This window comes from Anomalospiza imberbis, chromosome 10 (assembly GCF_031753505.1).
Source record: "Anomalospiza imberbis isolate Cuckoo-Finch-1a 21T00152 chromosome 10, ASM3175350v1, whole genome shotgun sequence".
Lineage (NCBI taxonomy): Eukaryota > Metazoa > Chordata > Aves > Passeriformes > Viduidae > Anomalospiza > Anomalospiza imberbis.
Window position 1 is genome coordinate 17,516,392 of NC_089690.1, and position 25,658 is coordinate 17,542,049.

The 25,658-nt window shown below is 39.3% G+C and overlaps 1 protein-coding gene across 2 annotated transcripts in view; it reads right to left on the reverse strand.

Moving 5' to 3' along the window:
• Positions 1–622: 622 nt before the first annotated feature.
• The window catches only part of ACSL3 (acyl-CoA synthetase long chain family member 3), a 34,348-nt gene continuing 9,312 nt past the window's right edge, over positions 623–25,658 (reverse strand). Inside the window, exons 3-15 of one of the 2 annotated variants that reach the window (XM_068200949.1) lie at positions 23,800–23,977; positions 18,553–18,662; positions 17,152–17,290; positions 15,226–15,376; positions 14,494–14,617; positions 14,267–14,338; positions 13,625–13,764; positions 12,316–12,488; positions 11,625–11,699; positions 10,794–10,985; positions 9,915–10,029; positions 5,220–5,377; positions 623–3,049 (exon numbers count right to left, since the gene is read on the reverse strand). In XM_068200949.1, the coding sequence (XP_068057050.1) occupies positions 2,886–3,049; positions 5,220–5,377; positions 9,915–10,029; positions 10,794–10,985; positions 11,625–11,699; positions 12,316–12,488; positions 13,625–13,764; positions 14,267–14,338; positions 14,494–14,617; positions 15,226–15,376; positions 17,152–17,290; positions 18,553–18,662; positions 23,800–23,977 (1,791 nt within the window). In that variant the 3' untranslated portion in view covers positions 623–2,885. Of the gene's footprint in view, positions 3,050–5,219; positions 5,378–5,576; positions 5,770–9,914; positions 10,030–10,793; positions 10,986–11,624; positions 11,700–12,315; positions 12,489–13,624; positions 13,765–14,266; positions 14,339–14,493; positions 14,618–15,225; positions 15,377–17,151; positions 17,291–18,552; positions 18,663–23,799; positions 23,978–25,658 lie in introns of those variants that run through there. The other variant, XR_011002690.1, reaches the window with a different exon arrangement.

The following is a 25,658-nucleotide window of genomic DNA, read 5'->3' on the forward strand; positions in this document are numbered from 1 at the left end:
ACTTTTGTTCTTGTTACACAGGGCATGGGAAGACACACAAAAAAAAAAAACCCAAAAAAACCAAAAACCAAACCAAAACAAAAAACCCCAAAACAAAACAAAAGGAGGGAACTCCCAGCTGGCAAGCAGTGCATCTCTGTAGGGCTGGAATAAATCCCTCCAAAGCTGTTCTGGTGCTCAGCAATGCAGGAGCACGGGGTGGCAGCCAGAAGGACCTGGCAGCCCAGAGGAGCAGGGGAGGGAGGGAGGGAGGGAGGGAGCCCCACACCTGCAGTGCAGCCCGACTGAACATCCCATCACAGCCCCCAGCACCTCCAGCACAGGTGGCCTCAATGGGACGTGGAAGTACTCACAATCCAGCAGGAGTGGAGTCTCTCTTATGCTATAAATCAGAAGAAAATACCCCACACTCATCACAAAGATTTTTAAGTCTATCTCCAGCGCTGAGACTAAACTTAATGAATTGCTTTGTTTTCACATTCTGTAGAAGAAATAAATGTCCACAATGAATCTGATACCTAATGAAAGAGGAACTATATATATCACATCCATTTTAAACATAAAAAAACATGAACTGTAAAATCAAATGCACAGTTAGACTGCAACCCCATCTTGTGACTGGATTAGAAAAAAGAAAATAAAACTACTATTTCCAAACCATTTTAAAAGTTTCCTTTACGCAGTTTCTCAAAAGGGGATTTAAACCCTTAGCAGAACAAAATACTGACTTCAGATTTGTTTAACCAAAAGCAGATTTATTTTCTTAAATCTGCTGCACAATGCACCAAGTGATATACATAGTACTTCAGCAATTTATTATTTTTCACTAAAAATCACAAAAATATTTGAACGATGTACAGTCTGTGCTGAGTTCTATTTAAGAACCTGTTGATGGAGCACAGATACAAATTTAAGTGTTAGTAATGTCTAATACATGGTGTGACACTTCCCTACAGCCTTGGCAATTTTTCCATGTTTGGATTCTTCAGTCATTTTTCAACATTTGTCTCATCTCTATTTGCCACAAAGTTTTCATTTATGATCTGGATATCTAAAGGCAGTAATCTCAAAAATATGGTTCTGATTTCTTTTGGTGCTTCTATTTCCATTTGATTACTTACACCAAAATTTACCAAATGTTAACAGTTTGTCATGGACAGCAGCAGAGGAAATCCATAATTAGCACAAAGCCTCTCATCATTTCATCAGGGAACCTGCCTGATAACCTTCAAATCCTATGAATCTGCTTTCTGTAGTCAACAGAGAGCATTAATTAAAAAATATTTCAGAGGTTTATAAAATGAGAATTTGCACAAATACCTCCCAAAACCTCATGTCACAAAGACAATCACCAGGAACTGCCTGTTCCAAACTAAGCTTCTGGCCTTCAGCATTGCTATGTGCTACCACAGCAGGGCACTAAGTAAGCATCTGGACCTTGAGTTTTAGTACTACAAGTAAATGATACACAGGACAGTAATCTCCAAATTAAAGCCATTTTAGTATTTGCTTCATCACAAAGTTGACTGATTTATGCCTTTTCACATTCTCATGCAACCCTGAATATTCTTTCCAGAAATATTTTGAAAATAAAATTCACATCTGAAACAAATCTGAATGCTCTCATTCAAGATGAAAAGAGCTCCCATATTTTTTTCAAACAATATCCATGAATCTCTATTGAAACAGAAATTGAGACTCCTTCTCAAAGTAAGAGTTAGGTGTAACAAACCAAGCAACATAAATAACTCTGGCTGATAAATGCTTCAAATATCTATTTTTAAAGCAAAAAGTGCTAAACAAAAGAACAGAGAATCAAAGGGAGATTTTTAATGGCACAAAGGGCAGCTAGGCACTGTGTGAGCTGAGAACATAACTGTCATTATGACTTTAAAAATCCCCCCAGGAAAATCTGCGTTGCAGCTAGAGCAGAGCAGGGGTCTTGCCAAACCTTAATAAACAACAAAAGAGGAAATCCACTGTAATGTCCATACCTAATGAGAAAATACAAAGGTTGCTACAGTCCCTCTGTTAAAAGGACACAGTCAAGCCTGTAAAGTATAAGGTGAAATTAATGATGGGAGTTCATATTAGCACTACACAATTCAGCTCTGGATGACATGGTCATGAGCTATTAAAAAAGGAGTTTCTGTATCTGAGATATTATTCTTAGGTTTAACTTCTGCTGTGTTAATAGCATCTTCTGTATTAAAGGAGCTTTAACTAACACCTGCAAGAGTACCTGCCTCGAGGCAGAGCTGTGCCATGACCATCCTTCCATTTTCAGATAAAAATAAAAGTAACCATTAGGCACATATTGAAGGTGCATTACACAAGCTGGAATGTCAAACATTTTCTCCCTCAGATTTACACAGAAAAATAGCACAGCAGCAAATAACCTGGTCCTCTGTTCAACAATTACCTCGTTACAAGCATTTTCAATGTACATAATGTCACAATATCAATACCTTCTTATCTTTAAATAATTAGGTAAAAAAAGGCCCCCAGTATAACCATTTCTTATATAGCCAAGGTCTCTCTATATACATCCAAATTTTAAAGATACAAATAAAACATTGTACAGGATTTATAAATGTTTAAAAACTTGAGGCTTCAGAATCATGGTTTCCCAAAAAGACCCGGGAAAATCCACAGACTGACAAGGTAGCAGAGAAAACTGGAAAAAAGGAGACAGACACAAGTTTGCTGCCATAACATTTTACTAAACTTGCCAGTCATCATGGAGACGTCATTAGAAAGAACAGTTTAAGCTGGAAATGAGGAATGGTGGTTTTGAGTGTTGATCTCAAGTGTTGAGTTGAGACAGGCAATTCAAGTATTTCCTATTTGATCCAAGCTCACCGCAGCAGTGGTGCACGGGAGGATTATTTGACGTTTTTGCCGTACATTCGATCAATGTCCGTTTGATAGAACGCCGTCAGCTCCTTGCGCTTCAGTTTGAACGCGTCCGTCACCAGACCAGTCTCTGGGGTCCAAGGATCAGGGCTCAAACGGATCTTTACTGGGATTTCAAACTTCTCCAGGTTTGCTGTGAAAAGAAACATTTTTAATACAGAACCTAAATGGAACCATTTTCCTAAAGTTAAGCACAAAAAGAGAAATCAGAGTCTCACGCACGTGACCCAAATGAAGAAGTGCTCCTCCAACCCCCATGGTTGGTTTCACAAGCCTTGGTGTCACCAGCAGAGTGACAGGATCTGCTAGCACCTGTTGTCCAGTTTCCACAGAAATACTGGAATGAAGCCCAGCTGTTCAGGTATCTCTGCAGCTCCCTAACTTCAAAAAAAGCCTCAGTGCATGGAAATTATATCCTCAAAGCAGACTCTATCAGCATCATGGTACCCATCATCTGGAGAGAAAACCTTCAAATCCATACTATTTGCTTAGGAAAAATGGGGGTGTTTGTTTTTTTTCCCCATAGTTCTAAATTCATCAAGGGAATTAAGTTCATGTGGGAGCTCTTCCCTGTACTGAAAGAGAGCAGTGGTCTCCATGTTGTACCTTCAGCACAAAACACTATCATTTGCAACAATTTCTGCTGTGGTTTCAGATATGAGAAAAAAAATTACTAAGAAAGTAGCCAACAGATAGCAGTAATAAAATCCTCTCCTTCCAAGATGAATTTCAGTAATATACACAAATGTATATTTATCATGTGCAACCTGCCATTTTATATTTTCCTGCCCCTTTTTCTTCTTTTGGCATTAGATTACTAGGTTTGGGTTTTCAGGCTTTTTGCCATTTATCACTAAAACCCATAGTATTTAAAAGTAAAGCCTGTGATATCAGAGTGAAAACCAAAATCAAATATAAAATAACATCAAAATCATTGAATCAAATACTACCTTTCATTCAATTTTTAAAGAGTATTTAATTCTCTTTAGAATAATGTTGCACAAAAAATGAAAGCAACTTTGTATATGCTCCCCATCACAGCAGCTTCTGAGAATGACTTTGGCCATGTGCTCCACACAGTGAAGAAAACCAGACTAGAGAGATGGGGCAAGAAAAGAGCAGCTGCAGTATTGAGACAGCACTCATGGCAGGAGGGATGGGAGCTGGCAAATATCTCATCAGAGTTTAATATATTCACAAGCAATATGGAGAAAAGACTAAAATTAACAAGCAGAGATTGCTGAGAGCATGTAGTTATCCAGGGCAGAAAGGATGAGGACAGAGGGCAAAGAGGGACAGGAGGACATTGTGATACTGAGCAACTGCAAAACAGCAGCAAACATCCATTGCAGGAAAGCGTCAAGAGATGAGTATGGAAAATTCTACACCCCCGGTGACAATTTAAAAAAAATCATTCTGTGGCCATAACTGACTGTGATGAAAAAAGCTCAGTGCTCAGAAATGGCCAAAAGCAAAAATAAGGCAGAAATTATTACAAAGAACAAACAAAATATCCCTGTGGCACTGCCTCATTCTGCACCAGAACAGCCTGACAGAGTACGGCCAATTAGCATGAAAAAGACACTGAGGGGGAAGAATGATGCACACTGCCAGAATCACAACCACCCCTGGGACTGCTCACTGCCCCTCCCAGAGCACAGCTCAGCAGTTCAACCTGAGCTGGGACAAACAAGGCATTTCTTCACACAAACACGCCAAGAAGCTGCAAAATCATACGACATACTATGGACACTGGTACAGAATATCTGAGTAATTTTCAAATGTGGCTAGAAAAGTTACTGTAAGGAAAATCTTCTGAAAATTATTAACTACAAATATGCTGCTTTGGTTTTGGAAATTCTTCAGATGCAAGTGGAAGCCAGGAGAGCCCCTGGCATCATGGGTTTATTTCAACTCTGTACTGGTATGTAGCATGTGAGATTGTCTGATACCAAAAGCTTATTATGATTATGGATCTATAGCTGGCCCACACTGGTTTTGGACCAGCAGCAAGGCCAACAGGGGCATCTTAAAGAACTCCACACATACACACAGAGAACTGTACTTGTAAAGCTTCACTTTTTCTGTTCTTTCTTCAGCTATGGGCCACAGTAAAAGAAGCTGCATGAAACAAAAGGACTGACTCAACTCATGTTTTGTTGTTGGGGGTTTTTATATGAAAATCTCACTTCATACAGGTTCAATGAAATATACAAACACAAGGAAATATTTTAGGGCCTATGCTTATCTATTTCACAGGCATTGCAGTCCACAAGATTGATACCACCTACCCAGCCACTCACCTGCCATGGCAGCCTCAGCTAGCACCTTCAGAACCTCTTTTTCCATCTCAGGACTGTTACAGATCTCTTCCCAGGTTCCTTTAAATCCTTTTTTTCGGGCTAGTTCTGCGAGCTCCTTTTGATTTGGCACAACAAATCCAATGACATAAGAATGGAAGCTGAGAAGCACAATATGCTTGAGTATGAATCTGGCAAAGTAAACAACTCTTCAAAAATAACATTTCAAGTTGGGGGGTTTACACTTCATACAGAGATATTGCTCTTAACAGCTGGCTTTTGTTCACCTGATAATCCTCCTGAAACAGTTCACAAGTTACCTCTGCCTGCTTAAAATAAGTAGAAGGAGAAGCTACTTACCTTACAGTAACTGGATTGCTTCAAGGTGTGCTGTCCATATGCATATTCCACTGTGTCTCATGCCCAAAGCTTTGGGAAGCAGCACCCACACGATGTCACTGCGCCCTGCCTCTGCTCATGCTTTGCAGCCCGGAATGGAGACTGGTGTGCGGCTTCCCTACCTCAGTTTCCTCTCAACTGCAGAGTCCAGTTACTGTAGAGGAGTAGAGGACTGCAGTGAAGAGGGGTTGGACAGCAGGTTGTGGAATGAGCATATGCACAACACATCTCAAAGGATGCCTGCTTCTGTAAGGGAAGTGACTTCTCTTTCTCTTTCAAGTGATTGTCCATACATTCACTCTTACTGTTGGCACTTTTTTTGTCTGCTCCTGACATGCCCAGAACATAGGAAGCTGTGATCTCAAAGTCTTTGGGCCCTAAAGCACAGATCACTCTGAAACAGGTATTCAAAGCTTTTCAGATGGTGTAAAGTTTAGGTAAAATTTGCACAGAACCTCACTCAGCAGCTTGACATGTTCTAACAAAGCAGATCACAGAGCCAGAGTTGAAAGTGAGCTTTCAACTCTGAAGAGCTCCTAATAAATTCACCTGCCCTGAAGCAGGGTGAGATACATCTAACAGATGTTTGTCTACATCTTTCTTCAACATCAGCAAGCACTAATGCAAACGCTTCATCACTCCTAGCACGGATAAGCTGCTGCTGATGGCAACTCCTGACTCTTCCTCTTTGAAATTTACCTCACAATTGTCAGACAATTGTCAGTCCCTCTCTTTCCCACAGAAGCTATGTATGCATTCACAGATTTTCCTTGTCACCTTTTCAGTCTTGCTTCCTTTCTTAGGTTCATTTAGACATATCAGCAGTGCCCTTTCGTCCTAATTCATGTCATCACAGGTCTCTGCACAGACATTGCCATTTTTTTCCTGGACTCTTTTCATGAGGTCCATCTCTTCAGATGTGCTACATGTGGAACTCAGACCCTTTAATACTTGTTAGAGCAAAGAGATCACTGTGCATTTGGTAGGCAATACATCTGATTATGCCCTTTACCTTCTTATAACAGCATGGCACTTGTGAACTCATGTCAGCTCCTACAGAATTGCTACCAACTGGTGGCTCTCACCCTTAACTTCTGCAGTTTGTTTAGCTGTAAGTATAATTTACAACTCCTCTCTTTAAACTTACTGCCATTTTCAAGCAAATCTCCATCTAGCCAAGCTTGCTCTGAATTCTCATCCTATCCTCCACACGGCTTCGGTTCCCTCCCATCTTAACTATCTACAGATTTATTAAATCTTTTCAACTCTCACCAGACAGACCATTAATACAAAATATGGAAACTTAGCCCTAGCATGCAGATTACTGTACTATATCCTTTAAGGTCTTCAAGATACTACCTCTAAATACGCTTTTGATTACTGCACAATTCAATTTTCTCCTTTGTTACTGGCATGAATCATAATGGGCATCTGACAGGAGTTGAGAAGACTGCACCAGAGTCCATTATAAACACAGACTTCCCTGGCAGCAGCATCATAAGTTTTGCCTGCCAGCTCAAAATCATTTTCATTTTCCTCTTCCTGAAAATGTATTACAGGATGATTTCAGATTAGCCTCACTATCACTACTGCTTGCATCTCACCTTCTGCCTTTGTCTCTATCCCATTTTCCCCCATGCCCACTCATGCTGTACTCTGTACTGAACCCCTGTAACCTTGCTCCCTACTGTGCACATATTCTGTGTGAAGGCACCTGGGACACAAAAGACTCTGGCACTTTCATCTCTGGTTCCTGTAGTCTCTTGAAATGCTCAAGATCACGTCCAGCAATATCACCAGTGCCTCCAGGGATAAACAACACATAGAAGTAATCAGCTGGCCGGGTAAGCATCAAACTTTCTGTTCATCTAAAATTCAGCCCCTTCAGTAGAAGTGTACTTGTTCTGGACAATCAGGTTCATCCAACTGTTTTTTCTTGGAAAGAACACCTTGCAGCTCTCAGTTCCTGGTACATGTAGTTTTTCATTCTGTGCTACAACTTGTTGCAGTTCAAATGCTAAAGCACTGTTTTGTCTTGAGAGGTATCCTGAAGGTACATCTTCCCTCTCGAGCAGTTATTTCCCTGTCGCTGCTCCTTATGCTGATCCTTTGTATTTGGTACCTTTGTCTTGGAAGTGATTTTCAGTGGACATTTTCAGACTTTGGTCCTCAAGACCTCCTTAATCATCTCTTCCATGATGAATGATTTTGCCAAAATGTCTGCACTACACTAAGCAGCCTCATTCTTTTGCTGTGCTTACGATTCTACCCACGTACAACTCTCAGACCTGTGGTGAGAAACATATTTAGTGGAACTACACATAGATACCGCTGCTTCTATTCTGTAAAGTCTGGTCCTTATCTCCTTGAGATGACTGAGGACTCCCTCAAGTTTTTTGCCACATTTGCTCATTCCTCAGGTAACTGAGCTACTCATTTTCCTGATGTGATGCTGGAAACCCACTTAATGTGTCTTGGGTGAAGTGTTGATAAAGCAGTAGGAGTCTCCCCTGACAGAGTTCTAATCGCCATTCCTTTCAGCAAATGTTTTTGTTCCTTATCTCACTTCTTTTGTCTCAAGTCAATACAGCTTTTGAGGTAGCAACATCATGCAAACAATTCTGATTCCCTACTACGATGTTCAGAGGAGCTTTGCACCCTAAAATCTAAGGTGAAATCACATATTAAACCCATTTGTAAAAGTCTGCCCTCCTTGTCCTTTTGCATGTGGGAGACAGAACAGCTACAACTAAAGGACTCCTCCTGCATACAGGATCACCCAGGCTAAGTATAAAGAGAGACAGGATCCAAGAAAGGTCACAGGCACAGTTACAAAACCTCTCTGAGCTCAGACTGCTGAGGTAAGCACATGCCCACAATGAAACGTGCTTATGGACAATTATTCAGGGACTCTATTACATGGCTACTCAGGCCACATCACACACATTACTGTATTAAGAAAATACAGCAGCAAGAGAAAAACCAATCTGGAACGTCTTGATTGTCCTTGTTCTGGACTCTTGTTTGTAAATTACCTTTAAAAATTACTCATAGGTTTTCCTGTTTTTAAGTAATAGACATGGCATGGCCTATCAGAGTCAAGTGTCTGCCTTGCAAGTGCATTTTAGCTTCCAATGTTATGTTGACCTGGCAAAATTAACACAAAAATTTGGTAGCACAAGTCCAATTGTGAACTGCAATCCTGGAAGAGAAGAAATCACATGTAGGAAGCTCTTTCTCCACAGATTACAGAGGGTGCTTAAAACAGTCCCAACTTCAGGCTGTCAAAGCGAGCAAACGTGAGACTCACACAGGGAGTCCAAACCACAAATAAAGCTTAAAAGAATGGAAATTTCCTCAGCAGTGGCAGGCCCAATGCATGCCAGCCTACTGATCCAAAACTGTCAAAACTGCAGTTAGACTACACAAACCTCCCCCAAAATTACAGAGAACCAGGTGAACAAACCAAAAGTTAATTGTTTTATTTATTACCACTGAGCAATTCTCTGGTATAGTTATCCTGGCTTCTTTCAAAGTAAAATGGGGCTTTTGGGACATAATGGGAGTCAGAATATTTCTGATCATTCAGAAGCTCCAAAATAACTTTCCAAACATCAATGTCAAATGTAAACAGGAAACAAAGACCACCTGAAGTATATTTATATGTGTAAGAGCTAAGAAACTCTAGAAATAGAAACTTAAGACATGTTTGAGCCCTTATCACCTCATTTACTAGTACACATATAAAGCAAATAGAAATTACATTTGATTGTCATTTATTGTATGTTTGCACAGTGTTTAGAGTGTGTTTTTTCCCAAGCTTCAAGGTGGTGTACTGCAGGGATAAAAAAGTAAATTTAATTCACAAGCCAGTTACTGGGCCACTGATGGATTTTTCCCCATCTTCCTCTGAAGTACCACAATACCTCCCTTGAAGGACAAATCACAACTAAACACAGCAAGAAACAAGGTGTCCTAGGGCTTCTAAAGGTAACAATTCCAAAGTGCTTGAGTGATGCCTGTAATTAATGCAATAGAGCTCAGCTGCTTTTCAGATAGGGGAAGGGGGAATGCAAGACTCATCATTGGTATTTTCCAATAAGTGTTGACAACAAATGAGAAAGGAAAAATAAAAATGGATTTCAGATCTTTTAGTTTTGATAGAGAGTTATTCCATTGTATTATAAGTACAATAATTTTTTTTTAACTGATTAAAAAAATTCTACACGTTGAGTGGCAAAAAATTTTGCTTGAAGAGGACAAAGAACAGAGCAGTAACAAAGTATAAGCTGCTCTTACCTGCTTGCATATGCGCAAATATTATCCACCAGTGGGAGATTCTTCAGAGCTGCTTCGACTTTGCCAAGAGAAACATATTCTCCTGCCTGCAGTTTTACAAGATCCTTTTTTCGATCTATCGAGGAAGAAAGGAATGTTAATTACAAGTGTAATTAAGTAAATGTAAGTGTTAATTACAGAACAGAAAACTTGGAAACATTAATTTTCCATTTTCCTGAAATGCTCATTTAAATATCCAAACCAGAAACCTTTAATGTATGGTTCCCAGACTGCATTTTATCAGTCTGTATGTCCCAACAAAATCAGGGATATTACAATTCCATGCATTTTCTGCCTTCAGAACAGCATTTCCTACATGACAGCATCATCATGTGCATGGAAGACAAGCAGGACTAAAGCCACTGTTAGCCAGAAGCACACATTTTGTGCTGTCTGGCCCAGATCATTTGGCAACATTATGTTATTTATTTCAGGCTAAATCCATATTTAAAGAGCAACTGTTCACCTTCTACTTGAAAAACAACAACAGGAACCAAAAATTACGCCTAAATTACTTGAGGTTATTCAACACAATCATACAAAATTATACAGTATCAGGCATCTTACCTACTCAGCTTATATTTAACTCTCTAATTACTACCCAGTCTCACTAACTTAGGGAGTAAGTGTTAAGACTGTTTCAAAGTGAAACAAAAATCAGCTTCTAAAACACACAAGCAACATACAGTAACATATCAGAACTTCCCTGGGATACATAGGAAGGCTTTAGATTCCATGACAAGATATGGAGGTTTTTTCATTACTGTATTTCACAGCCCTGAAAAATGTGTGTATATGAATATCTACACATATACATGTTACCTGAATTTATTAACTCACCAATAATTTTTAGACATCCATCATGATGAAACTCTCCAATGTCTCCAGTATGGAGCCACCTCTGCCCATTCTCATCAACAGTGAAATCCTTTCTGGTTCGTGCCTCATTTTTGTAGTAGCCCACAGTCACATTCTGCCCTCCAATAAGGATCTCACCTCTAGGATATGGTTTATCAGTATTGTAATATCCACCTAGAAGGATGGGGAGTTTTATTACGTTTATGAGAATCAAAACATATGCCAAAGCAAAAATTTGTGCCATTCTTCTGGCAGAAGTAAGTAATGTGCTTTATCAGTTTCACACAGGCTCAAATAAAACCAAATAATTTTGCCTCATAGTTTAGAAATGAAAAAATCCACAAGGTTTTGCATTAGTCCAAAACACACTTTGGAGTATTTCTACTCTACAGTACATAAAAGCCTACAGTGAAAGGAAATACCCAAATGCATTTCAAAATGTATTATATGTACTTTATAAAGTATCCATTAAGCTTCTATTCTACATGCCAATTTTTAATGGCTTTAAGAATATTATTATGAAGATTATTTAAAAATAATATCTTAATGGCAACTGAAGGTATTGTGCATACTACCCAGTCAAAATGCCACTTGCACTGATAACTTCTGTGTGGATATTTTCCTGTTTTGAAAATACTGAGGAATTTATTTTACGTTTCTTCTTCCCAAGAGAAAACTTTTATAGACAAAAGTAGCATTTAAAATGCTAACAGCCAAAATATAGTCTTTAATTACTGCTACTGAGCAAAGCCCGATAGAAAAACACAGTTCTTACAAACATATTACAATTAAATCATAAGCAGAAATTCTCACCTTCTTCCCAGTTCATTAACTTGATTTCACAACAGACCAAAGGTGCTCCCACTCTTCCTGTAGTGTAGTCCCAAACTAGAATTTAAATAAGTGCATTTTCAGAAAAGCAAAAAACCAAACATAGTTAGAAAAAAAAAGATCTTTTGTTGTCATGCATCCTCAGTGAAGATTAACTGCTATTTATTTCTGAACTTTAATTCACAGAACCAAATCTCCAAGAAAACACAGCCGATTTATCAAGAGAACACAGATAAAATTCTTATCCCACCAGGAAAGTAGATGGCTGTATTAACACATACTCTCAGTTACTAAAAGGCAACTGAAACCATTAGGTTTGTTATATGAAATTAAAATCTGGTGCAGGAAGATTTTAATTCCTGACACCTCAATATACTAAACAAAGTTTGAAAAGAATTATTCAGTTCATGTGGTAAGTACAACGCCAAGATCCCATTCACGCTAGAATGGGCTGCTCCAGCACAGATGAGAACTTTCACTTTACACGTAGGTCACCTGCTTCTGCACAGTGCATCCAAATCAGCACTGCCACTGTTTTATACATTTTTGGAAACACCTAATTCCAGGATTCCCTGCTGATGTTGGTGGCACCAGCACAGGAGCAGGCGGGCTGAGCTGAGCCGCGTGGGGGCGAGCGCGGGCGCCGGTGCCCCAGGGACGCGGTGCCACCCACCTTCGGTGATGGTGCCAGCCCCGGCAGACTCGGTGAGGCCGTAGCCCTGCCCCACGGGGCAGCAGAAGCAGATGTTCATGAAGCGCTGCGTGGCCGCCGAGAGCGGGGCGCCGCCGCACAGCAGCACGCGGATCTTCCCGCCCAGCAGCATCCGCACCTTGCGGAAGATAAGGCTGAAACGCAAAGGGAAAAGGACATCCTGGTGCTTCAAAACAAAGCAAGAGAGCACCTAGTTTGGGATCTGAACTGAGTTTCCACTGTCTTCAAATACACTTTTATGACTTCCAAGGAAAGCCTTGAAGGAACACATTGATGTTTTCAGAAGTACAGGCACAGATTTCTAAGAAAGCTTCAATGTTCTAGTTTGAAAATGGGTTAAATGTTTGAGAACACAGATTTAATGAGGCAGTAAAGTTGCATGATTTTCTCCTAAAAATACTTTTAAGTTGTATAAATTTTGCAAATACATTATCTTTACTCTCATTGAAGCCCAGAGTTAGACTCAATGATCCTGTGGGTTCTTTCCAATTTGAGGAATACCATTGTGGCAAGCACATTTCTCTCCCTCTCAGGATTTTTCATTAAGGTGCACAGAGAGAAATGAAAGAGAAAACAATTTCTATTTCTGCTCCTTGTTTTTCTCTTGTGGAAGGTGTCTGGAGAATTGTTTACCTGGAGTGATCGCTTGGCTGGATCACGGTGGATTGTTTGGCCTGATGGCCGATCGGATCCACCTGTGTCTGGACTCTGGAGAACAGGGTCACTAGTTGTGTGGGGTCACGAGTTGTGTGGTAGTTAGAGATGATTGTTAAAACAAGTAGGTTTTGTAGTTTTAGTGACTTCCTTTATATAGTATATTAATGTACTTTAACATAGTTATAATAAAGAAATCATTCAGCCTTCTGAACTGAGTCAGACATCCTCATTTCTTCTCACTAGGTTCGCTGGCATCAACAAGATACCATTGCTCTCTTCTGCAAAAATGTGGAGTCTACCGTTTTCTGTAGGAATAAACTTCTCATCTTACCCAAAAATTGTATAAATCTATTACTAATTTCCTGATGGCAATGCAATAAATGTAAATTTTCTATCAGTTTTAAGTTAAACAACACTCACTTAAATTGTACCAGTAAGTATTTAAATCCATCACACAAACTCCTGATCTGTTGTTTCAATTTACACTCAAGTACAGATTTGTTCATGTTCAAAGGGTCGACAATAAAATGAAGAAAAGCACAAGAAAACCAGATACTGCTCCCATGGTAAGACTTTGATTTCTTGGTGCCATTACAAATTAAGGTAACATTACCTGTCGCAGAGTGGGGTAGTGTAACCTTTGGAAATCTGTTCCATTTTGTAGTTGTAGGCCAATATAAATAGATTCCGCTGGAAACTGGTCATTTCATTCACTTTATTCATGACATTTTTGTAGATTCGATCCATAATTTCCTAGTTATGTAAAAATATGAACTTTAACTCAAAGAAACAGAAATCCTGACTTCAGTACAGCAAAAAGAAAACACAATCCAGAAATTCAAGTGAGCTTCAGGTGACAACCCACTCCCAGGTTCCCTCCTCTTCCCTTACTAAGAGACAGCAAGATGTTCATGGAATGGAGGAAAGCAAAATCTGGGCACAAGCAGAAGTTAACCCCCAGCTGCCAACTGTCTTAATTCCACTCTTTCACTGTAACAAACTAGAAATGACTAATTAAAATGGGAATTGCAACTCTCTAGCTATCTTAACTTTGAAAAAGTTTGATACTCATGTCATGGTTGTTTATCCCCAACACACAAATAAGTACCACAATTATTATTTTAAGGCAGCTTAACATCAAAGATTCTACCTTTTCTATCTAAATGGTCATGGTATTAATTTTGTTGCTAAAAATCGAATTATAAATTATATTTTGAAAAAGGTTTTAAAAATTATTCACCCTTCAGTTACTTACCGGAACTGCTGCCATTAGAGTTGGCTTCAGTGTAGTAACATCCCCTTTGCTTCCTTTCTTTATCTTAGAAGACTAAAGTGAAGAACAAGTTTACTAGCAGACACATTCAAGATCTTTAACATCAGAAACAAAATTTGTACTGTTTTTAAAGAAATAGTACAAAGATTTAATGTAAGTAATTTTTTTTTTGTTTTGTTTTACTCTAAGGACTTACACCTACCACATACCTGGTCAGCCAGCGTCTGAGGGGAAGAGTAACCGATGCGGCACCCGTGAGACAGACACACAAGCTCAGCACTCAGCTCCAGAACATGGGCAAGGGGCAGGTACCCAATATAAATGTCTTTTTCCCTGCAAAGAATTTTTAAGATCTAGGTTTATGATGTATCACTAGAGTCCTCAGCTGCATCATTAAGCCAAATTTATGCAAAATTTACTGCAGAAATGGAGAAAGTAGAAAATGCCTTTCAGCTTGAGAGCATATTACAACTCATGTGGGTTTTGTTTCAAAAGTTGCACACTACACACTGTAGGTTTAAGGCATGAAAAAAGGGTGATGGTTACTCAACTCAAGACAATTAACCATGTGTTATGGTTGCAAAGGCAACTCAGTGGATGAGATTAAAAACTGCACCAAACAGAAAGAAGCCACAGAATTTAAACACTAACCAAGGGAAGCACTGCTTAGGAAGGATTTCAACCAATCTAGTGCAAGGTGGCCTCACAGGTTTTTGTGTCCTGGTCTTGCCCACATACCAAAGAGGAGAGAATAAAGAGTACATGAAGTAGTATCATGTCATTTAGTGCAGTGCTGGAAGATGCTCAGATGTCAGTGCGTAGTATGATGTGTCACAGCCATAGCAATGTAAAACAGTCCATATTTTACAGAGTAATTAATCTAAAATTACATGCAATTACATGACTTTTTTACTAGCTGGTCAGAAACAGTTGGTACGCACCCCAGGTTTGGGATCCTCTCAGCCATTCCAGTTATCCCAGCAATTATGTTGCAATGGGAGATCATAACTCCTTTGGGAATTCCTGTGGATCCACTTGTGTACATGATCACTGCAATATCCGAGGGCACAGGCCTGGATGGCTGCTTGTTTCCTGCAAGTTGTTAAAAAATAGGATGTGTGATGTGTGGAGAGCCTCTTGGGCTGGGAGATCTGACACACAGACACATTTCAGCAGTCACTGCAATACAGCACCACAGGACTCCTGCTATTACATTCTGCTTTTGCTTGCAAAAGATTGTGGTCAAGCTTAAGTGCCTTCACAAAGAGTAGGAACTTGGCATTAGCTGAGCAATACTTTGACTGATTATCTTTATCCACCACAACAGTTTTCCTATTATTTTTCCTCTACTCCTGAAGCGGGGAGAAAAATAGGCAGAGCTTTGGCTTGTCCAAAGCACCACTGAGCATCCCTGCCTTGGGAAAGTTCACTGCCCTGGTTCCACCCCTCTGTGCCTGGCAGGGAACAACACACTGCCTCATTTGCAACACCTGCAGCAAAGCACTGCTGAGCTAACCTGAGGTCCCATCTCCATAAATATTTAAAAGAAGTTCAACAGCTTTCATTGGATCAAAGTACTTTTTAAATACTTATGCTGAGAGGAAGAAAACACAAAAACTCCTGTGCTTACTCAGAGGAAACCACATCACACACAGTGCATGTGGCACAGTGCACACACTGAATGAGTGGCATAAAAGCAACATTTAATCATTTTCCACTCACTGAATCCTGCCCATCCTGCACAATGAACAACACAGAGGAAAAAAAAAAACTAAGCAATAGCTACTTAATATTAATTGGACATGCTTGACCATAAACAATTCATGATAGCATTTCACAGTTTATGAATGGTTAACTTGACAAAGATAATGTTCCTTTATTGTAGTGCAGAGCATGTGATATTTAAAAGACTGAAGAAAAATTAAATACCTTTTTACATAGCACATAGATTAAAAAATTTCAGGGAGTTAATGAATTTCAGCCAAAATTTTTCTGCTGGTGTTGTATTAAACTGTTTTAGTAGTATATAAAACTGGTACATCAAATAGGGAAAAGCATCTTCTAAAGAAATTGAGAGGTCATGAAGTTTGGAGCAAATCTGCCATTGCCCTGAACATCAAAATCGGATGGATTGAACACCCCCCTACTCCTAAAATACAATCCAACATTCTTATGCCTGCAGTAGTTAAGGGATTCTGAAAACACAAAGAACAAAAGAAAGCAACTACTGAATATATTGAAATCTTAAAATACTGGGATGGGCAGGTCTTCAGAGCCAAGAATAAAAATTTACAATTAAAATAAGTTCTAAAATTCTGAATTTCAGTTCTAAAATTGTTACAGAGACCAGAAATAGATTTCAGTGATTTTAAATAAATCAATACTTTCAGAAATGCAACAAGTGACCAAGTTCTATCAGATCAAAATGATTATTTTAGATTTTGCTATTGGTGAATTTTACAAAACTTAATGGCAACAAATTACTGATTTATTTTGTTATAAACTACACAATGATTTTCCTTCTGTGCCCTGAATAATCTGGTTTTACTAAGTCTAGTCATAAGAATGCTTTTTAAGTTTCTATCCTGAATTAATTGCTTATCCTAAAACCTATCCTTCAACCTGTGACACTTGATTGTAGAGTCAGTTTTTACTCTATTGAAAAACAAAAACAATCTTACACCCCAAAATCCAACCACCCACAACCAAAACAAAACAAAAAAAAAATCACACAGCTTTTATTTACAGGAAAAGGAGATCAGAAAATTTTAAATCTACATTGTTTTGAAATCTGCAGTTTCTTCAAGTTTACTCAATGGGGTCAAATTAGGGCACCAAAAGAGATGGTCTGAAGAGGAAGAACCTACCAGTGTCTGCCTTGGCCCCCATGGCTTGCACAGATGCCATGGTGTGAACAATGACACCCTTGGGGAACTCCGACCACGTTGTGGGTTTGCCATCCACTGTAATTATATGCCGCAGTAGTGGAACTTGAGAAACAATTTCCTGTGAAAATGAAAATTCAGTCCAGAAATTAAAAATTCCTTTTATGCAAGGAAGTAAAAAAAAAAAAAAAAAAAAAAAAAAAAAAAAAAAAAAAACAAAAAACCCCACCCAAAACTAAGAACAAAAATCTCCATGCTATCTGCTGTATACTTTTTAAAAAGCACTAACATAAAACACCTCAGAGTTTTAAAGGATAAACCTCCCAAGCTCAAATAGCTGCAAAGCTTGAAGCTTACCAATTTTAAGTCCAAAAACTTCTCCAAACATTTACTGATTTGTATTTTATTTCATGAAAACCCCACAGATAAGACTGCAGAGATTTGCAGACACAACTGACTTTCCCTTCCCATAGAACACTGAGAGAAACTGGTGATACTGAGCTCACAATAATTTTTAGGTTACTCCTTGGTTATTATGCTATTTAAAATAAACAAAAGCTAGCAAAAATACTGAAAATCACTAGTTAAGCATTTCAAGCAAAACATGAGTTCAAAGACATTTATCAGTGTTCTCATGGACAAAGAGAAGATCATCACCTATAGCAGAGCAAATACATTCTCTCACTGCAAGCTGAAATAAATATGCATGGCATAGATACTGTCATTGTAATAACTTCTTTTTAAAGTCTGGGACATTCTCATTCAAATTTCCACAACAGCACAGTTTTTCATTAAAACAATTGCTTTATCTGAAAGGTCCAGTTTCCCCAAAACACACAATGATGAAACTCATGCAGATTAGCTGTTCCACTTAGGTATTCCATCAGGGTCAGTAAGTCAAAAAAGTTCTTTGACTGCACTAATGTTTAGCGAACTTTTTCTCCCCCTGCATGGAAAAACAGCTCTAACTCTTTAAACACCCATCTTTAGACGTAAAAACCATTCTCTGCTGGGAAAACATCTGATAATAAGCCAGGAGCATGATCACAGTTAGCTCTTTATACATTTTTCTGTTCTTCCCATTGTTACATTTATAGGCACTAAATCCACCCCGAAACCACAGCAGTTTCTTGTAAAGGTGTTTTTCCAGGCAGCACTCCAGCTCTGCAATACTGCAAATTGCTCATTCTCCACTCACTGAGCAGCCTAAAACCCAGTGAAAGCACACTACCACTTTCTGTAGATGAAGACAGATACATTTTCTTCCAAAAGCATCTGCCTTATGGAAAGGCAATAAATCATTGCTCTGTACAATGGAACCAGGCCATTTAACAATGGCAAACAGACACACTGGAAAGAGATAGCCAAGAACAGTTTTCTGACCTTCAATTTTGTTTGCATCAGCTCTTTACTAGTAATGATGGTGGTCACCTCAGTTTCGTTCAGCCCATGAACTATTGCTGGGCCCCCCAGCGTGGCGTACAGAGTAACAACTGAAACACAAAATGGGAAATGGTCAGTCCCCGGGTCACGTTTTTTAGTATAGTTTACAAAAAAGAACTGAGATTAATCTATTCCAACTTAGGCAACAGAGTAAAAATATTTGTCAACTCAAAGATAGGACTGTTTTGTATTTAAAAAGCCTCTTAACAATTGAACTTAAATATAGTGTGATCTTCAGTTACTGCCCAGAAGGCAGAATGAACAACCATTCTCTACGTGATTGTTTACTCTTTTCCAAGGTCTAATTAGAGGTCCCAAAACCACATCACCTTATGAAATTCTCCTGGATCCACTCTCATACTGTCATTGCTTTTACCATTTGAAAAGTAGGCAAGCTTTCTCAGTTTAATCACTGTGTAACATTCCTCTTGCACACAGGAAAGAAGCAGCTTTCATCCATGTGACTTCTCTTTCCAGAATTCACATACTCTGTTACTAACCTTTTACAATTGACTACTAATAACAAATTATTACAGCACGGCAATATGTGTCATCAGCAGAGAATTCTCACACTCAGGAATAAATCTGTGACTAGCCTGTTCTGACATCTATTTAAAATAATGTAATAAAGGTTTAATCATCACACTCATTAGACTTTGAACTGACATCATGAGAATCATACAGAATAGCAAGAAAGAAAATATTTAGAAAATTGTCTATAAGAAAATAGTTTCCTGTTTGTAAGGTCAGCTCATTAGTGAGAGTGTTACACATTGATTTAATATTAACACCTTTAAAAGAATATTTAATTTCCTGGTATTATCAATGGAACTGAATGACAAGAGACCAAAAGAGACTATGGAAGAAAAAAGACAGCTCAAAATTGCAGGGAAGCATTGCTCTCAAAAAAAAAAAAAAAAATTCTATTTTCCAAGCAGAACACTAAACAGGGACATCTCATAAAAGCTCTGAGATCAATCAACACAATCCATAATTACAATATCCTTGCTGGGAGTTTTGTCACAGGTATCAGACTATATTCTGCTTTTTAGTCTGTATATAGCTGAATATTTAAAGAACGTAATTATGAAAATAAGATACCCCATTTTACATTAGGATTGCAATCACTGCAGCAAAGATGAAAAACTAAAATTAAATATAGTTCTGTTGTAGTCTAAGATTTTTATTTTAATATTTTAAATCCAAGGAGTTACTAACCCGAAACAATTCAAAAGCAGTCTCCTTACACAGAAAAGTAAGTCGTTGACCTCTACTTATTTTTTTTCTTGTTAAAACAGCCCATCATAGTTCAGAACTGTTGCAGGGCAAATGCACATGCACTATGTTTTCTTTAATTTGGTGGGAGCAAAGTCCAGAAGAGTGCCTCTCCTCGTTCCCACGAGCTCTCTCTGCTTACTGCAGTGACCCCTGTTATATAAACATGTAGCAGAAATTCAGCTGCCCCGAGCCAACGAGCAGAACTGAGCTGACAACACCGCCCAGAAGGCAAAGCATCATCTCAGGAATAACCACGGGGGTACTTAATTACTCATCTGCAAATAAGTACATTAAGACACTCAGAGCTATATGACAGAGCTAAAGGGAAAGAGACCATTTATATGATGGTGCACTGATGTCATGGAGAGAGAAAAACTGAGCAATGACTCATCTCTGAAATTCTCCCTTCTCCACACTGGCATCTAAAACTTTTTCAGGCAAATCCAAAAGTTTTGATAGTTTTTTCTCTCCTCATTCTCTTGAGAACGTACTGAGACATTATTATTTTGTATTCATCTTTATACATGCGATAGTACAAGTGAGTCTTTGTTATCTGACCAAAGGCTTGACAAAAAGAAAACCCCCAACACCACTAAATTTGTCAGCTCATAGAAGACAAAACCTTACCCTGAAGAAACAGATAGAACTCTTACAATTTATTTCAAGGTAACTGGAATGTTAAACAGTATTTCAACATCCATCATACATCAAGAATAAAAAGCAAAATGAACCTTTAAAGGCTTCAGCCAAATTTAATTCTGACCAAACCACTTCTGCTCAAGCATGATTGGAAAATGAAACCTAAGCTCTCCTATTCCACCATTTGGCTATGTACTTTTGTGTTTTATCTGCCTACTCTGGTGAAGAGCTGTTCACACACATGAAGAGGTACTTAGGAAGAAAATCTGATTTCATGTTAGTACTACTTCTGTCTGATCTAGCAATCCCACTCTACCTCCTGCAAATATAAGACTTAGAGAACTTCAGAAAAAGTCACATTTAAAATCAAGCAAGTATTTCTAACCATAAAATAAATTGTTTGTGCAAGTAATCCATAACAAACACGACTTTCCTCATTTTAATTCTGTAGTGCAAAAGGCATTTTCTCCAACACTATGTACGAAGCAGATGAACCTGCTCTGTTCACACCAGCTCTGGGGCCACTCCATCAGACTGAACACATTTCACATTTGGAAAAAATGTCCCAACACCCCCACAGCAGTTAGCTGGTATCAAACCTGCACACTGAAAAATGCTAACGTAGCAATGTCTTGCCACTATAACCGTTTCAACATCATCTGAATCATGCAATTTGTCCTGCAAGCTGCCTGTGAACACTGCACAGCTCTCTCTTCATCTGCCAGCACAAGTCAGCCAAGTTCACAGAAGATGACACAGCTTAGATGCTGAACACCACGTCAGAGTGTGTGCCGAGGCACGTCTCAGCAAGGGGATTTAAAGCACTAATCCAGCAAACCCAAAACACACACATACCATTCTGCTCACAACATCCAGCCCCTCGCTCAGATTTCTCCTCTCAAATTACAAATCTCCCTAGGATTTGTAAATGCGCTTCAGTTCCAAAGAGAAAAAAATTATACAAGCCCTTGCATTTTATTCCCAGGATAGCCACTAGGAATCTAACAGATCCCAAAAGTGATAAAAGGGAACTGGCACAGAGACACGTAGTTTAAAAGCAGCACAGGCATCTTATCTAAGAATAGTTTGTGCAGGTCTTTGCTCTGGTAGGCAGGTCAGCAGCATTTACTCACTGAAGAACCAACCAAAAACATCACCAATTCAGGTGGGAAGGCACCTGCACAGAGCACCTGCACACTCCACCCATTGCAGCAGAGTGCTCAGAGCCATGGCCCGTCTGGGTTTTATGGATCTCCAAAGATGAAGATTTCACAACCGTTCTTTGTTCCTGTTCTGATATGGAACCACCCTCACAAGGAAGATGCTTGCCCTAGTATGCAATCAAATTTTCCTGCCATTGAACTTGTGACTGTGGCCTGCAGTAGTATCAAAGCACACCTTTGTGAGCAGAGCCTAGCTCCATCTCCTCTGCATGCTCCCACTGGGTAGTGTCAGACAGCAACAAGATCTGAACTCACTCATCTTAACACTGAACAGACCCCTCTCTGTCAGCCTCTCCTCAGATGTCACATTCTCCAACCTCACCAGCATACTGGCAGCCCTCCACTGGACTTGCTCCAGGATGTCAGCACCTTTTTTCCTGATAGCAAGCCCCAATGCAGACACAGTAGTCCAGGTGTGGTTCTAGCAGTGTCCAGAGGAGAAGGATCATTTTCCTGGACCTAGCTACTACACTCATGCTACCATCCAGGATGCTGCAGGCCTCCACTGCAAGAAGGTGCTGCAAAATCCTGGGTGACTCATGGCCCACCAGAACCCTCAGGTCCTTCCCTGCAAAGCTGCTCTCTCCAGCTGTCCCCCAGCCTATACTGGTGCATTCCAGCACACACAGAGGAAATTTTTAGTGCCTTTTCTGAATTCCATGAGGTTCCGGACAACCCACTTTTCCAGCTGACAGGCTCCCCTGCACAACAGCCCCAACCTGGAGTGTACTGGCTGCTGCCCCCAACATGCCACCAGCTGGGACCTCCTGTGTTTGCACTCTGCCCCATCATCCAGGCCTTCAATAAAGAAATTAAGCAGTATTGGAGTCACTGTCAGCCACTGAAGGCTGCCCAGTAACTCTGCTGTGTGGCTTACAATCCTTGCAGCCAATGGTCCCTCTGACTCATCTTTATGTGAAGTTTGGCTGTACAGGTACCACAAGAGGCCATGCCAAAGGCATTGCTACAGTCCCAGTACACAACATCCACCCTCTCCTTGTCCACAGAGCCACCTGCCACACAAGGCAAGCGGCCTGACTTTGAAATGTTAAGGGCCAGAGCAGTGCATCTTGTCACCAGCTCCATTCTCAACACTGAGGGACCAACACAGCAAAAGGTACATGCAAAACAACCAGAGACAGGAGTTTAAACTTATGTAAATGGAAACTGCTACATACTCATCATCATGGTCTTCTCCAACTGAAACAGACTTGTGCTCAGAGCAAAGAGGGATCATTTAAATATAAATCTTATTAGACTTGCTTCCAAAATCTGAAAAAAGTATAATTGATAGACATCTTTAGTGTATCTAGACAGGAAATCAGGAAATTCTGCACACCTGGCTTTTACAGCCCACCTCTTACTGAAGGAGGGTAAATGTGGCACAGGAGGGAAAAGGTCAAAGCCTGTGAGGAACAGCAGTTTCTGGCATGTCTGAGGGACAAGATGTGTCCTCCTGAGAGCATCACAGAAGCCAGCCAAGCTGGGCTTAGTTAGGTAAAGGACATACTAAGGAGCGATGACGAAACAGACATTTAAACAGCTATAGCACACTGAGACCAGCACTCAGTACATTCCTGACCAAGAAAAAATGGCCAGACCAAAATCAAAACTGAAGAACTGACAAAATATCCAGATAAGATAAAACAAAACTTGCAGGCACAGATGAAGGTTTGACGTCAACTCCTGAAACTGAGTCAATGAATTCATGTGTGATTTTTGTTTGTTTGTTTTCAGAAACTTGGGAATCTGTACTGATTTGAGATGAAAAAAAAATAAACCTCTCACAAATTCATTGAGCAAACTATACTTACCCAAACTATTCTCCCCATCTGCCAATAGATACAGGTTTCTCTAGTCACTAAAGCAAAAGGCTACCAAGCGCAAGGTTTCTACCTTATGCAGTATTTTTTTATTTGAAAAGTCTGATGTTCTATATAAAATCTAGATAAAGTTTTCTAAGTACATAAAGCAAAGCAAAAAAGAGTTTTGTTTTCAGACTGTGGGATCAAAAGCCGTAAAAACTTCAGGGAAGACAGGTACTCACGCTGGTAGTTGCACATAAAGCAGGCCTGGGCTGCAATCATCCACTCAGCTCTGGTCTCACAGAAGATAGCAATGTTAGTCTTTGGCTGCTGACCCAAGACTGCTAAGCCATTTCCAAAATTAACAGCTTTAATGTATACATCTTCGTAAGAAAGCCAGGTGTACTTGCCAAGGATGACCTAATAAGAATAATAAAATCAATTTAGAAAATGAAAATCCTTAACACATGTCCTACTAGATCTTCAGCCATAGGAAGAATCCAGGGATGTTTGAGTAACATGTGCTTGAATTGTAACAGCAGTTTACTCAAGATAAAGATGATACCTTTTCTTGCCAAAAGCTACAGGGCCTGTGGAAGTTCCAACATAAATACCATATCACAATGCAATATCTCCATGCATGTTACCACCTCAGTTTCTATTTTCACAGAAGGGAAAGTATATTATTCCCACCATCTTTTGTAGCTTCAGGAGCCCTCTGAAAGACTGTGTGGTAATCTGGCCCACATACGTCTACTTTTTTAAAAAAATTGGTTTATGTAAAAGATAGGAAGCACTAGTTAGCACAGTACATTCTCTATATTTGCTTTCTTGGATATTTGGGCTACAATTTTACACAAACGTGACACTCAGATGTTCACTTAAAAAAAAAAAAAAGGAAATGGAAACTGGACTCCAGAATGCAGTATATCCATGGGCCCTCAGTCAGAAATTGTGAAATACCTTTCCCTTTATTCTGAAACAAATGTCAAGGGGATGAGCAGTAATAATTTTGCCTTTTTTTACTGTTAAATAAAAGCAGGACAGAAGACAGGATAGGAAATTACTGGCAAGCCTCAGTTCCGAGAAGTCATGTAGAATATATTATGCAATCTCACTTTTCCATATGGGAAAGCTGGTGCACAGTAAAACTGGATTTGAATTTACAGGTCACTACCCAGATTTCTGTGTGCACTTGCACCTTGCAGTACTACTTCCTTACTGAGTGACAGGACATTTCTTTGAGACCAACCTAGACATTTCCATATGAAGATGTCTTATACTGAAAATCAATACTCTAAATTATTATATCCTACCTACCTATTCATATAAGCACACTGACAATTCTGAAAAACAAATTTTAATCAAGTATTTCTGACATGTTCTTTACAAAGCATTAGTAATAAATGCAAACACTAAAGACAACCTAGAAAAAGCTTGAACTAGTAAAGCTCGTTCATTCTTTTTTCCATATTTCATTCATCAATGGGAACTAAATTTCAAACTTTGTCCCTTTTTGTTTCAACACAGCAAGATATTTCTGGTTTGGAAAACTCTCACTGCTTCCAAAAAAAATATTGCACCTCTTCCTGTCCATCGAAATTTTGGTAATTTGGAATTTAAATTCCAATTTGGGATTTTTTTTTTCCCCAAAGGCAGTATTTTTGGCAGACGGGGAAGTTCTTGACAAGCTCATCAGCTGAAAACAATTTATGGCAGTGACTTGGGCAATACCCTTTCCCTCATTATGCTTCACCTACAGTGTAGCCTCAGGAAAACTGCTCACAAATAATTAGGCCAAGAAATACAAGCAGATTCTTGTTACTGTTTCTGGTAAGCTTGCCAATCCATAAGAGGTTTTAGTAATTTCCACCACTCTCACTGAACTGGGGAACATAAATCAATGGCCAAAAATTAATCTCTCCAAATAATACTTGCGATTCTGCTTTTCTCCCCCTTTTTTATTCTCTTAAATACTTCATCTTAAGCTTGTTGATATGTAGTGAAAGACCACCTCATTGGTGCTTTCTTTTCTTAAAAGGGAAAAATCCTTTCTAAGGATGCGTAGACTGTTTGCTGTAGCTATTTATATAAAAATACA